Below are 13,180 nucleotides of genomic sequence, written 5' to 3' on the forward strand. Positions count from 1 at the left end.
TCCCTGGAGATTTTCAAGACCCGCCTGGATGCAGTCCTGAGTAATGTGCTCTAGGCAATCCTGCTTTAGCAGGGGAGTTGGACTAGATGATCTCTAGAGGTTCCTTCCAACACTGAAAATTCCATGATTCCATGAATGTTGCTGCCAGCCCCACAGATGGTTGTTTCTGATGGGTCCGATTAGTCTGTAACTAGGAAGAGGTTAGTTTAACCAGACACGTATAAACTGGTCCTTCTTCTCCTCAATAAATTTTATTACAGCGCTATCCTGCTATCCTGAAAAGTGTCATGGCTAGCAATGCAGTGGATGATAACACAACTTCTTATGGGAAAATTTGTTTTATGTGGGCTAACATGGAGGGAGTTAGGAAATGCACACAATTTAAATACACAGAGGCATGATGCAGAAGATGGGATAGTACAAGTAGGCTTATCAGGCAGGGTGATTGGTGACTTTTAGCAGTTGTCTTTAAAGAAATAATCATCATTCTGAAAGACCTTTACCCCTTTATCAGTGAGATTGAGCATCCTGTGTAAATCTATTGTAAGTATTCTTGCAGCCTCTTTCTGGATGCTTACGTTTTCCTAATTGCCATCACCTTCCCCAGGTGATTCGAGGAGATCAAGTAACTCTAGATTGAGGGATGGCAGATGGGGTGGTGATGATGATGGTTAACAGAGCAGGATGGTAAAACAGTCAGTGACACAGCTCTGAAACAATGGCTAGAGAAGCAGTGGATAATGGGATGTTGCTCTAAGGAGCCCCTCTCCAGCTCCTTTTATCTGCAAGAGTAAAATTAGGTGGTTTATTTTTTCCCAGACCTTCTCTATTGACTCAAGGCTGTCTCTTTAACTCTTGTCTTGCTTTGCTGCTTCTTCCCACAGAGTGATTTTTAGATATGAATTCTGTATTTATTGCTGTGTGGGAATACTGTTACTGTAATTGTGAATTTCTTCTTACTAACCCAATTTTCTTCTACAGCTGAACGAGTTAGTGGTGGGAGACACCAATGGGAAACTCTGTGTTTACAAGAATGATGACAGCAAACCGTGGGCTGTGCGATCTTGCCAAGGAATGGTCAGTTCTTGACAAAGTTTTTAAATAGTTAGGACCTTTGCTGTATGTGCAGCTAGCTGTCCTTGACCACTGCCTAGGAATATGTAGGCCAGAGGGGAATGGCAGCCCAAACTGTTTCTGATGCCTTTCATATAGTTATGCAAGACCCTGCTTTTGCCCGCAGCTAGCCCCATGGGCAAGAATTGATGAGCAAAGTACTGAAAAAACACAGGACTGGGCTTTTGTCCCACCTTGACCCTGCTCCTATGCACTGTGGATTTTGCCCCAGGGCTCTGGGCAGTTACATGACAGATGTATTTCTGTCCCTGACTGTGCTCTCTTTGTCCTTGAAAAGGCTGTCTAGAGTTCAAGGGAGTTTATGAGAGAGGAGGGGGTAGAGCAGAGGCTTATCCCAAAGTGCTGTTTTGCATTGCCTTCTCTCATATATGGCCTTCTTTTCTCTTGTAGCTCACATGTGTTGGTGTGGGAGATGTATGCAATAAAGGAAAGGTGAGATCTGCAAACTCTTCCCAGCTGTGTCTGTAGGACATGGGGGAGGTGCTTAGGAGATTAGGGTCATGTCATATCCAGAGTGTGGAGGAGGACAGGTTGCAGGTGCTTTCTCTGCAATATCTGCCCTTGCTCAGAGAGTTTTAGCACTACTGTTTTTAAAACTGTTCTTCTGTTTACATATAGCCTGTATCTGTCTGTGAGTTATATGCAGGTTTTGGTGAGCAAGGAAACCCATCCTGTCTTAAGAAAGCACTATTGATTTGCATGTCCCCCTGTGTGAGTGCCACAAGGCTTTGGTGGTTTGAGGGTTGCTCCTTTTCCTCAGTGGCTTTTGCCCTGCTCTGTGCTATTCCCTGCTGTGGGCTGTGGCCCTTCTGCCGCTTGGCTGTGTGCATTTAACATCATCTACACAAGACCGAGCCACAGAATAGTCTAGACTCCCAAGCAAATTCCACTGGGTCTCATATGACTCCTTTTGCTGGACTGCTATTTCTGGGGGTTAAACCAGGACCACTGAGTCTAAAAGTCCCAGTTCAGGCAACCTGCCTAAAATACTGTAGCTATGTGTGGTCCAGTGAGGAGCAGAGCTGAAGTGAGCATTGAGAAAGCCACATGTTGTTTGGGGATTGTGTGCACACATCAGATTGATATCCTGGTCTGACAAGGATAACAAGAAGTTTAGACCTTGCAGTATCAGAGTAGTTTGTATGCTGGCCAAAAACCTTCTCCTGTTCCCTCTGTAGCAGTCATTGATGGATCTACCTTCATATCTTCCCTCACGCTGCTGTGGGACAGCTTCTGCAGTTTCTAAAATAAGAAAAATCAAACAGCTTTTCTCTTCCCTCTTAGAATCTCGTGGTGGCGGTGAGTGCAGAAGGTTGGTTTCATCTTTTTGACCTGACTGCAACTTCAAAACACTCAGATGCATCAGGCCACCATGAGTTGGCAGCAGTAGAAGAGCAGAAGCCAGTGTTCAAGCAACACATTCCTGCCAACACCAAAGTCATGCTGATCAGTGACATTGGTGAGCCGGGAAGCTGGTGTGGGAGTGCAGGGTGAGGGAGTGTGTGGGTATGAGGTCGTGGGGGAGAGTGAGAAACTGTGTGGGACTCAGAAGGAAACTACTATCTTGCTGAAACAGGTGGTCTAATAAGCAATCCACAGCCAAGTCACGGAGGAGAGAAGCAAAGCTTCAGGAATTTTCCTGAAGTGTGAGTTCTCGTTACAGGATTGGGATCCTCGGGGATGCTGCCTGATGGAAACCAGCGCAGTGGTTTCTGAATGTTGCGGCCATGAAAGCCTGAGAGAGTCCATCTATCTCCTTGTATTCCCTGCAGATGGAGATGGGAAGTGTGAGTTGGTGGTGGGTTACACTGACAGGGTGGTACGTGCCTTCCGCTGGGAGGACTTGTCAGAGAATTCAGACCATGTCTCTGGACAGCTGCTCCTGTTGAAGAAATGGCTGCTAGAAGGTCAGGTAAGGAAACAAGGTGTTTAGAGCAGGAGTTGTCATACAGTCTTCAAGAGGTGGCTCTCCCAAGGGAACAAGCACAAAATCTCAGTCCTATGAACAAAGCAGTTGTGTTGATTGCTTGAAAGGAGATTTGCCCAGTGGTCATCTTGCAGAGCAGCTGTTGGGTTGGTCTGGGAAGCAGTCAGTTGCTCTCACCCAACTGGAGAGCATTAGTGGAAAATACAAGTGTGTTCTGAAGTGGTAGGGAAACATAACCTTTTACTGTAACTTGGACATTTTGCTTCTAGTTGAATTTGTCAGCTCCTGCTCAGGTCTATGAGAAGAACCTGTCATATTTTAAGTTTAGGTACAAGGAGCACAGTGAACCTTTCTGATGTGTTTAAAGTTGCTCAGTTCAATTCTGTCTGTGTTTTTTCTCTGCCAGTGTAGGTGGACAGCCTCTCTGTGAACCCAGGCCCTGATGGCTCACCGGAGTTGATGGTGTCTCAGCCAGGCTGTGGTTATGCCATTCTGCTTTGCACCTGGGACTCTGAGCAGCAGGCCACGGCAGAGGGAAGAGACAGCTCTGCCCCAAGCAGGTGAAGAATATTACTGCATGAGATAGATGGAGATTGTATGAGGAGATTCCGTTGTAGATGCCCGTCACAAGGGGGCACCACCGCACCACCTTTCTGCGGGGGGCGGGGCGGGTGCTGTCGTTTGTCCTTGCTTCAGTGACCTGCTGTGCTGCTGGGAGTTCATGACTTAAGCCCACCTGCACCCAAGCTTCCGTGAACGCTCTTCATGCCTCTGCGCAAAGATGAATACTGCTTTCATTGTGTCATGCTCTCTTCTCCTTGCGTTGTGCAAGGAGAGTGGCAAAACTAGCTCACTGATGGGGGGCGGTACTGGTGGCTAAGGCAGGGACATGAGTGACCTAGATCTCCAGAGAAAGAGTAGTAGGCAATCTGGTGGCCTATTTAATGGTGTGAAGGGTAGCAACTGAAAGGCTGGGCCAAGCCCAGTTAGTCTGAAGCCCAGGATGACAGTTTGGGTTTGTTCACTCATTTGTTCCAGGTGAGGTAATTGGAGGTTTTACTAATGAGACCCCTGGCAGCCAGTGCTGTAAATCACAACCAGAGCAATCAGGATGAGCAGTGAGGTGGTTGTCCTTGGCACTGGAGGGATCCTTGTGGAGAATTCAGGTGTTTCTGTGGTGTTCTGTGAGAGTCTAAGGCAGACACAGAAAAGTACAGCAGGAGGGGAGCTAGGCAAGTCTCCTTGATGTCTTGGAGACCTTAGTGGGATGGTACCCTCCTAGCCAGCAGCCAGGCTCAGGCATGATCTCTGGCCAACCTGTTCAACCCCGGGCAGACACTTGCTGAGTGAAAAGCAGCCAGGCTTACATGACATTAATGAAAAATTTTTTTTTTTTTTGCCTTGATTAGAATACATTTTTTTTACTGAGTTTTTTTTCTTCTTTTTTTCTTTTTTTTTTTTCTTTTGAGCTCTTTCCAGTTTTCTGATGCATCAAGTCATTCTGGTTTTGTCTTTTAAACGTTAGTGAGTTCCTTTCATATCTGGGGTGACATGCATTCTTTTCGTTGGCCTTTACCATTAAAGGGCTAACCTATGCACAAACTCTGTGACTTTCTGCATCTGTAGAGCTTTGGAGTACACTGCTTTTGAGATTGTTCTGGCACAGTCCCAGGCATGATTCCCTAACCTGTCCCTGATGTCTGTCTCTCTTTTCCTAGCGATACCCCTATTCGAGATGTTATTCTACACCAAACGTCTGGACGGATTCACAACAAGAATGTTTCTACTCATCTAATTGGTAGCATTGGCCGAGGTGAGAGATTAGGAGCTTGGGGTCTCTGGCCCAACAGTTGCCCCTGATAGTTTTTCAATACATCAGTCCAGCATGAAATCAGATTTCCCGTGGTTGAAAAATAACACTGGGAGGCACCTGCAAGAACAGAGGGAACTTGACTTCTGTTAGCCAGCTACCAAAGAAAAGACAGCTGGATATTTGCATTTGAACTTTTCATAGCTTTCGTCCTTCACTAGGTAGTTCTTACTCTTCACCTAGCACAGCAGTTTCTCTGCAGCCTCCACTGGCCTGCATGTAGTTGTCCTGAACGGCTGCTGTGCCTTGGTCCTACAAATGTCCTTGATCTTTGCTTTTGCATGGCTGCAGCTTGTGCCTTCTTCTTATTACCTAGATGCATCTCTTCCTTTCCACAGCCTCATCTTTGTTCTTGCTTTTGTGATTTTCAGCATTTGGTTCCCAATACCTGGCAGCTATAACCTGCTCTTCCTTTACCTATGCAGTCCCAATCCCTCCAGAGCTTCTTCCATATTTTGTTTATATCACTGTCCTCTGTCTTCTTCTAATGTATTCTGTTCAGCTGTTGTATCTAAACTCTCCACAGCTGCTGGCTTCTCTCAGCCCTGACACGCTGCTGTTGTGTCCAGACTTTTCTTACACACTGCCACTGCTTCCCTCATCTTCCCTCCCAGAGCTCACTGCTTTGTGCTCTGATCTGTGCCTGGTGTACCTGCTGAATCATGTTTTGATACCTGTGGAAAATAAGTAGCTTTCACCCCCCCCTCCTTGGAATGTGTGGGCATAATACAAGAAGGCAGAAAATTCTCAGGGCAGATCACTTTATCTTGTCTGCAGCTGGCTGGAATCCAGCTGCATTTGCTCTGTTCAAGTATTACCCTCTGCAGTCCTGTCTGAGAACAATTTAGGCTGTCCAATGTAATTAGATCTGGGGGAGAAGAGCAATCCACTGAAGCCCCTCCTCTTCCCCTTACCCAGAGTACCCCCCTCCCCAGTTCCCAAGCTTGTCATGTTTTCAGCATCTCAGATGCTGCTATGAGCAACATGGTCAACAGAGCGTGAAATCTATTCTTTTCACTGCATGCAAAGCCTTGCATCTAATGAGAGGTGTCTGTGAAAAATGAAGACATGCAGAATAATGGGTGAAGAGAAGGTTGTGAAAAGCCCACTGATGCTGGACCATCAGTAATGAAACAGCTGGAGAGTGTCATGTTGCCCAGTTTGTAAGGTGAACAGAGCAGATCTTTTGGATCAGATCCTGTCTGGATGAACGTCAGCTAGGGGCAATCGGGCACTTAACCTACTGACTGTTTGCTATAAGCTGATCTGTGGAAATAGGGTGGTCTGTGTCAGGAGCATGCAGGGTGTTGTAGCTTGGAGCTGTGGAGGTAGGCTTGCAGCATTAGGTCATTCTGGTGAAACTGCCTATTTCCTTTCTGGTCTGTTGGCTTGTCCCTGACTGCCAGGTTTCCTGGGTTCCTGCAGACCTCAGGGAGCCAGTGTGTCTCCTACATTAATTAAATGCAGCTGTAGTTGAATACAGTTCTGGTACTCCCCTACCAAATGTGGTACCACTTTTAAAACCTGACCTTACATGTCTTTTCTGTCTGGTAGCTAGGTAGAGAGTGTAGTGAAGGGCTGAAGCAGCCCATTGGTCAGTGCAGTCTCCTCTTCAGGTTTAAGTAGTCGCATTTGTCAGTGCTGTCCTGCACACAATTGTGGGAGAGGATACTGCTCGCAGGAAGTTCACAGCTGTATAAGCATAGCCCACGAAAGCCAGGGCTGAGTGTGTAGATGAGCATGAGGTACATGGGTAACCTGATCATAAAGCAAGGGATCTCTATGTTCTGACCAGTGTTTGCTGGGAGAGGATCACAGCTTTTGTACGGTTTTGCTGTAGCAAAAACCGTAGAGTTGGAAGCATGATCTCCACAGACTCATTGAGGAGTTGCCATGGAGGTGCTATTGTATTAATGTGACTGACGCTTTGTCCTTCTAGCAGGACCTTTTATTTTTTTAGCCTGCACATTCCCAGAGCAGCTGAAGGCCATGTTCCTGTTCTTGAAAGAAACAGTGAGGGTACAGTTGTAATACACTTGTTTGGCGTCAGCTGTTCTTCACTTTGTCCTTTGTGATGGTCCTGCCTGTGCTTGTGCATTTTTGGAGCCTGACGGGGATGTGATGCAGCCCACTAAAATCAGAACTGCCATGAGCCTGCAAGTGCATATGTGGTACAGACTGACTGCTAGGAGCAGCCAGCAGAGCCAGTCATGCCTATATCAGTGCAAACCAAAGGTCTTGGGTTTTGAGATGCCAGTGCCCTACAAATAAAAGCCAGCATGTAGTACAATTGGTTGTAAGAATCTGCAGATATCCACTAAGCAAAGTGTCAAGGCTGGTCAAAAAAGGAGGCAGGATGGATCAGCTTGTTTTGGATCTTTTTTTCAGGAGAGGGAGGGGACCATGCTCATAAACCAGCATCAACTCCAGTAATTCTCTTCTGCACTTACAGGCTCCTCCAGTGAGAATAGTGGCTCGGGTCTCTTTGCCCTCTGTACTCTGGATGGTAAGTCCTACCGCTTTCCTGGAAGAAAGGCCTGCGGGGCAACCAAGGCCTTTCACTGGTTCAAAGCAGGGAACCAAGGGCTCAGTGCCTTTGGTTTTGAAACAAGGGGGAACTGGGCTTCTGTAATGCCTTTTGAGTCAGGCAAGAGATTTGACTTGGCTTCCTACTGACATGTTTTCCATGAAGGCATGAAATCTAAGACAGGAGCCAAGGTAAGAGTTGTCGCTGTGATGAAGTCTTCCATAAACCTGGTGTGTGGTAACATGCCTGTCTCTGAGGATATGATGAGACACATTAAAGCTGAGCATGTCTTTCTGTTCCTTACGGAATTGGGTCTGATATTGCACGGGCTTGTTCTCTCAAGGAAAACTTGTGTTTTCTATCTGTTGTTAATATCTGTCTTTCTCTCTCCCTTGGTACAGTCTATTCATCTGTGGATTTCAAAGCATTTTACAAACATTAATTACTTGTATGGTCCTATGGCCTATGGGAGTAGAAGTATTAAAGCCATGCTGTAGCGAGCAGCCAGGAAAATGAAGAGGCTAGGTCATTGGCCCAAAGGTACAATGAAAGCTTGAGATGGAGAGTGAGACTAGAACTTTCATCTTCTGACTCCTAAGTTGCCTGCTTACCCAATGGTCAAACAACTGTTTGAGATGCTTCTTCAACAAGTGCTATTCGTGTAGACAGGAGCCTCTAAACCACAGCAGAGATGTGTCCTTGTACTTGAAGGGACTGGGGTTGTTTTCCAAAACAGTAAAGGAAATGGATGCTGGACCTTGAGTATTGCAAGAGAGGAGCTGGACTCACACAGGCCTGGAGCCACATTCTTCTGCTGTGCCCCTGGCTGAGAAGTGATAGGACAGGCTGCAATAGGACTGACTTTAATGAACCAAACACAGGATTTCTGTCCAGAAACCAACAGTGTGGAGACAAGATGCTGTCCATCTCTCTTCCCACAGAGGCAGTCTGGCCTGTTTGGGCCAGATGTCCACCTGCCCAATGATGCTAGGGAATTTCAGGTTATTCTTGGGGCCTGAACTCTGAAGCATCTGCATCTGTCAAGGCTTCCTGCCTCACTGTATTTCATTCATGAGCCTTACCGAGGCTGGAGGGCACTGTGAGAATAGATTCATGTTCCACTCTCTCAAGGCCACCCCCCACCCTGCCCATGTTATCACAGTATCTCTGCATGATAGAAAAATGGTATGTGAGTTAAGGGTACAGTATGGTTTTATCAGCCAAGAGACCGTGCCCATGCTATTAGCCAGCCAGCTCTCAAGTGGTACCTGTCAAATGCTCTCTTGAGATCACATGATCTGTGGGACATGGTGAGAAGCTTCTAGTTTACTCACTGTATCATGTGAGATCTGTTGATGTACTGTACTTTGGGAGCCTGTTTTGGGCAGTTTTCCTCTTAGAGCACAATCCAATTAGCAGAGCTGCCATTTTTTTTTTTTGTTGTTTCCAGTTACTGATGACAAGATAGTGGACTACTGTCCTTCCCAGAACTGAGACTGCTATCTATTACGAACCACAGCCTGTGCCATGGGCCCAACCCTCTGCCTTCAGACCCTAAGTGTTGAAAGAGTGTGCAGGGCCCAGTATTATCAAACATCTTGCTCCCTTTTAATGTTTTCAAGACAATCTTTATTTTTTTTCCCCTCAGGGACATTGAAACTCATGGAGGGAGCAGACAAACTGCTCTGGTCTGTGCAGGTTGATCACCAGCTGTTTGCTCTGGCAAAACTGGATGTTACTGTGAGTGTCTGTGAATAGGGCTGGGAGGGTTGAAGATAAAAACTCAACGTGGCTTTGTGTATATGAATTTAGGAAAGGCAAAGGGGGTATGACTCAGCTGAAAAAGGCTGGGGCTATCTCAGGATGACACACGGAGTGCTCTGACTGTGCCGGTGCATTCTGCACTCATGCCAGTCTGTCCACCTGCAAGAGGTTGAGTTGTGTCTGCCTGTTTGACGTAGTGAGCCCAGCATCCTGCTATAAACTTTTTCATCCCTCAGCTGCTCTTTTATCTTACTGCAAATTTAAATAGTTTTGCACATTGCTAGTACCCCGATTGTCTACAACCTCTTATGATACATAAGGATTACAATAGGGAGATGGTCTCCAAGTGCAAAAAGACCGGACAAGTGCAAAATGTCTGGACAAGGCATCCAAAAGTGACATCTTGTTCAGACGTTAGTGTTCTGTCTCTGGACAAGCAGGAAAGATTCCTTACTGCTTCTGGGAATAGTTGATGTGTGTGCTAATATGCAATCTTACGGTTCTTGCAGGGCAATGGGCATGAGGAGGTGATTGCCTGTGCATGGGATGGTCAGACGTACATCATCGACCACAATCGGACTGTTGCCAGATTTCAAGCAGATGAGAATGTCAGTGCGTTCTGTGCAGGTGGGGAGCCTTACTGCAAAGCCAGCCCTTGCAGCATTTCTCTCTCAGAGCTACTGCTGCCCTCTGGGAGACCTGGAGTCCTTTGTCCATCTGCAGTGGGGAATAATTTCCCTGTATGTATACTGCAGAAGGCTCAGCTAGTCTTTCCTCTGGTGGCATCTGGGAAAAGTAGGAGCGAGCGGAAGTGATGCTGAGGTTTGCCTATGATGGTTTGGGTTTTGGGGGGGGGAGTGCTACAGTGGTATCTTGTCTTCCCCACTGCTTTTTTAATTTGCAGACTTCTAAGCTGTTCTCAGGTGGAGATAAGGAGCCCCACAGCACCAGCCTAAGCCTTGGCTTTACTCAGTCCCCTCTCTCAGACCTGCAAGAACCACCTTGCAAATCCCCAATCTCCGTTCATTAATAACAGTTTAGAGACTGTTTTTAAGGGACTTCATATACCCAAACTGATGACTGTGCCCCTAGCCTCAGGCGCTCGCTGCTTTCTGCTAACAGCTTTTGTACTCGTCATGAGAACTTACCTATTTGCTTTCTCTGTTCCTTTGGAAATAGTCATATCTCCACACTTTTGCTTTCTGCAGGCCTTTATGCATGCAAAGGAGGAAGCAACAGCCCCTGCCTGGTTTATGTCAGCTTTAATCAGAAGATCTACATCTACTGGGATGTGCAGCTGGAGAGAATGGAGTCCACCAACCTGTTGAAAATCCTGGATTGTGACCCAGAGTTTGGAAGTCTCCTGCAGCAGCTGGGTGTGGGTAAGTGCAGAAAGGGTGAAGGATGTACAGGAAAAAAGAGGGGAAGGGCTGCTGGCAGGTGATGTGCTGGGAACTAGAGTTCCAGGTACTTGAGGAAGAGGGGCTTTCATACTGCCTGTTGACACTCTCTAATAACTGTCTTCCTCTCTTTTCTGTAGAAAGAGACGATGTTTCTGCTGTCAAAGATCTGATTCACAAAACACTGTATTTTCCTGAAAAACAGCAGCAGAGCAGCCCCTCGCAGTGTCAGGACCCTGCTGGAACGGACTCCTCTGCCCATTACACTGTCATCCAGGATCCCATATAACAAGTCACGTGAAGGTTGACATATTTATTATCAGCACAAACTCTTCTCTGACTGGAATTGGGCATCTAATGAAGACAAGAATGTTCTTTTTTCCTTCTCTGTCAAAGCTTCCAGACAGCAAAGGGTGTACAGGCTGGGTTCTGTGGAGGGATGTGCTTGGCTGTAGGCTTGAGTGAAGTTGGTCTGACTTGAATGAAGTTGGTGGGTTGATTTGCTTTTAGCTGAGGAGGCTGCCAGAACAGCAAGAGTCCAGTGTCCTGTTCATTTGCCTTCCATTGCCAGTTTCTGTGTTCTCTGCTAGCTAAAGTGTTTTATGGGTGACTGTGAAGGAGCACTGAGGACATAGATGGAGAGAATATCTGAGCTCAGTCTCTGTTTTGGCCTGTTCTTACAACTGCTCTAGTGATTACTTCTGAGTTCTTAGCAGAATCACAGTGCAGGAACTGCAGATGGAGGAATTGAGTTAGGGAGCAGGCAAGGGCCTTCTTTCCCATTTAGGTGCGTTTTTAAAGTAGGCTTTTGTTTGCCTTTGCTCTGCTGCTGCTCTTCTACCAAGCAGTTTCTCACAAACCACCTCCTGTTCTGAGGACTGGAGACGTGTGAGAAGAACCACAACTGGTACTAATAAGGTGTCGAGAGGTGATAGCTCCAGCAAACCCCAGTTAAGAGCATTGCTTGTCTCCACCTTCTTGGATAGGGTGATCCCAGAGATGGCTGTGACATAGCAAAGAAAGCAGCTGTGAACTGGGCAATAAGAGGAATCTGTCTTACCCATGGATCTGTGGTGCTGTTGGAGCTTTGTCATTCCATAATAAGCTGGGGAAATGCCACACTTCTCTCTTGTGCAGAGTGCCATGCTATTTTGGGTACCGCACAACTGAAAGACATGGACTGGGGGTTATGTTCCACTTGCTGTTACACGGAGTCTGGAAAATGCCATTGCTCCCCCAGGCTGCTCATGTGCAAAGGCCTGGGCAGGAACCTTTCCACATGCTGCTGGTGTTCTGCTTTTCCCCATCTCTGCTTGCCCCTTGCCTAACTCAGCTTTTTAGGATGGGAGCAGCAGGCTCACCTGCTGTTTTGCATCTAGTATCTTCTCTCACTTGTGTGATGTTTTATTGGACACGCGTAATGGATGGAGCTGTCCCTTCATCCTTATGGCAGCTTGAGTCAGAGCAAATATAATTCAGTGACCTCTCTTTAGCAAATGGTAACATTTAAAGATCCTGCAGGCTGTTGAAAACTTGCTGTTCTATCCCTATCCAAGGGAGGCCTGAACTGGGAGAAAAAACTTTGTGTAGAGGAAAGGAGTGTCCTGCCCTTGGATCAAAAGGACTGTTGTTGAAGTAGCTCTGTGTGGTAAAAGGACAGGATCTTTACATAATAAGCCCTACCTTTTCTTTGCAATTTTGATCCCTGGATTTATATAAGCTTTATAGACAACAGCTTCTGTCCTCTGTGTTTGATAGCTGTGAAAGTTTACGCATGGAGCAGTGAAATGGTATGACCTGATCTGGACCAGCTGTCTTGCTTCTCTGACCACTCTGTCTTCCAACTGTAAATACAGTGCTAGTTTCTCTGCATTTTAGTGACGCCACTGAGAAGCATTTTTAAGTGTTCCTCTGTCACACTAAGTGCTTGTGTACAACTGGACCCTTCTGGCAGGAGCTCTCAAGTCATAATAGTGCTTTAGTAATAGCGGTGTTCAGAGCAGCAGGGCTTGAGTTTGTCAGCTGTGGAGAGCTGACAGTGTAGGGACCATCTACTGATGGACTAAAGCAAGGAGTTGTCTTGAAGCTTGTTAGCTCTGGACTGTAACCTCAAGAAATTATCAGATCTCATGATGCTGAGATGTATAGCCACCCACCCCAGTGGGCAATCACTACTGCTTCTGGCAAATTAGTTGGTGCGACCTTTTGGGCTCTCATCAGTCTCATAGTCCTTTCCTAATGAGGATGAATCTTATTGGGGCTGTTAACTAGATCACAGTATGTTGTTTCTTGCTGCTTCCAGGTTTCTGTTTCCCAAAATTGAAAGCTGCTCTTTCTGATCACCGGAACACCCTTCAGGTGAAGTAGTAGCTGCTTTTATCTCCTTCCCTTGGGGCCCAGCTGAGTTGGGGAGACTCATGTCCCTACAGGTGGAGTGAACAGTTTGGTTTCACTGTATTCTGAGATACTTTCCGCATAGCCCTGTTGCTGCCTAATTTTAATCTTGCACTTAAAAATTGGTGGAACTGGCAGGAAGATGGACCACAGTGGAGCAGGAC

The 13,180-nt window shown here is 46.6% G+C and overlaps 1 protein-coding gene across 1 annotated transcript; it reads left to right on the forward strand.

Moving 5' to 3' along the window:
- Positions 1-457: 457 nt before the first annotated feature.
- On the forward strand, positions 458-12,938 carry ITFG2 (integrin alpha FG-GAP repeat containing 2). The gene is made up of 12 exons (XM_082490034.1): positions 458-1,077; positions 1,525-1,566; positions 2,419-2,593; positions 2,907-3,046; positions 3,473-3,621; positions 4,780-4,874; positions 7,384-7,437; positions 9,107-9,198; positions 9,732-9,849; positions 10,431-10,604; positions 10,763-10,925; positions 12,925-12,938. The coding sequence occupies exons 1-11, from the start codon at positions 1,075-1,077 to the stop codon at positions 10,909-10,911; spliced, it is 1,191 nt and encodes a 396-aa protein (XP_082346160.1). The 5' UTR covers positions 458-1,074; the 3' UTR covers positions 10,912-10,925; positions 12,925-12,938.
- Positions 12,939-13,180: the final 242 nt, after the last annotated feature.

The sequence above is a fragment of the Vanellus vanellus genome (assembly GCF_965231255.1).
Source record: "Vanellus vanellus genome assembly, chromosome: 1".
Lineage (NCBI taxonomy): Eukaryota > Metazoa > Chordata > Aves > Charadriiformes > Charadriidae > Vanellus > Vanellus vanellus.

Coding starts and splice junctions, on each gene's coding strand:
- ITFG2 (XM_082490034.1), top strand. Junction 3,047..3,472: donor AATGGCTGCTAGAAGGTCAG/GTAAGGAAACAA, acceptor CTGCCAGTGTAG/GTGGACAGCCTCTCTGTGAA. Junction 7,438..9,106: donor TGCCCTCTGTACTCTGGATG/GTAAGTCCTACC, acceptor TTTTCCCCTCAG/GGACATTGAAACTCATGGAG.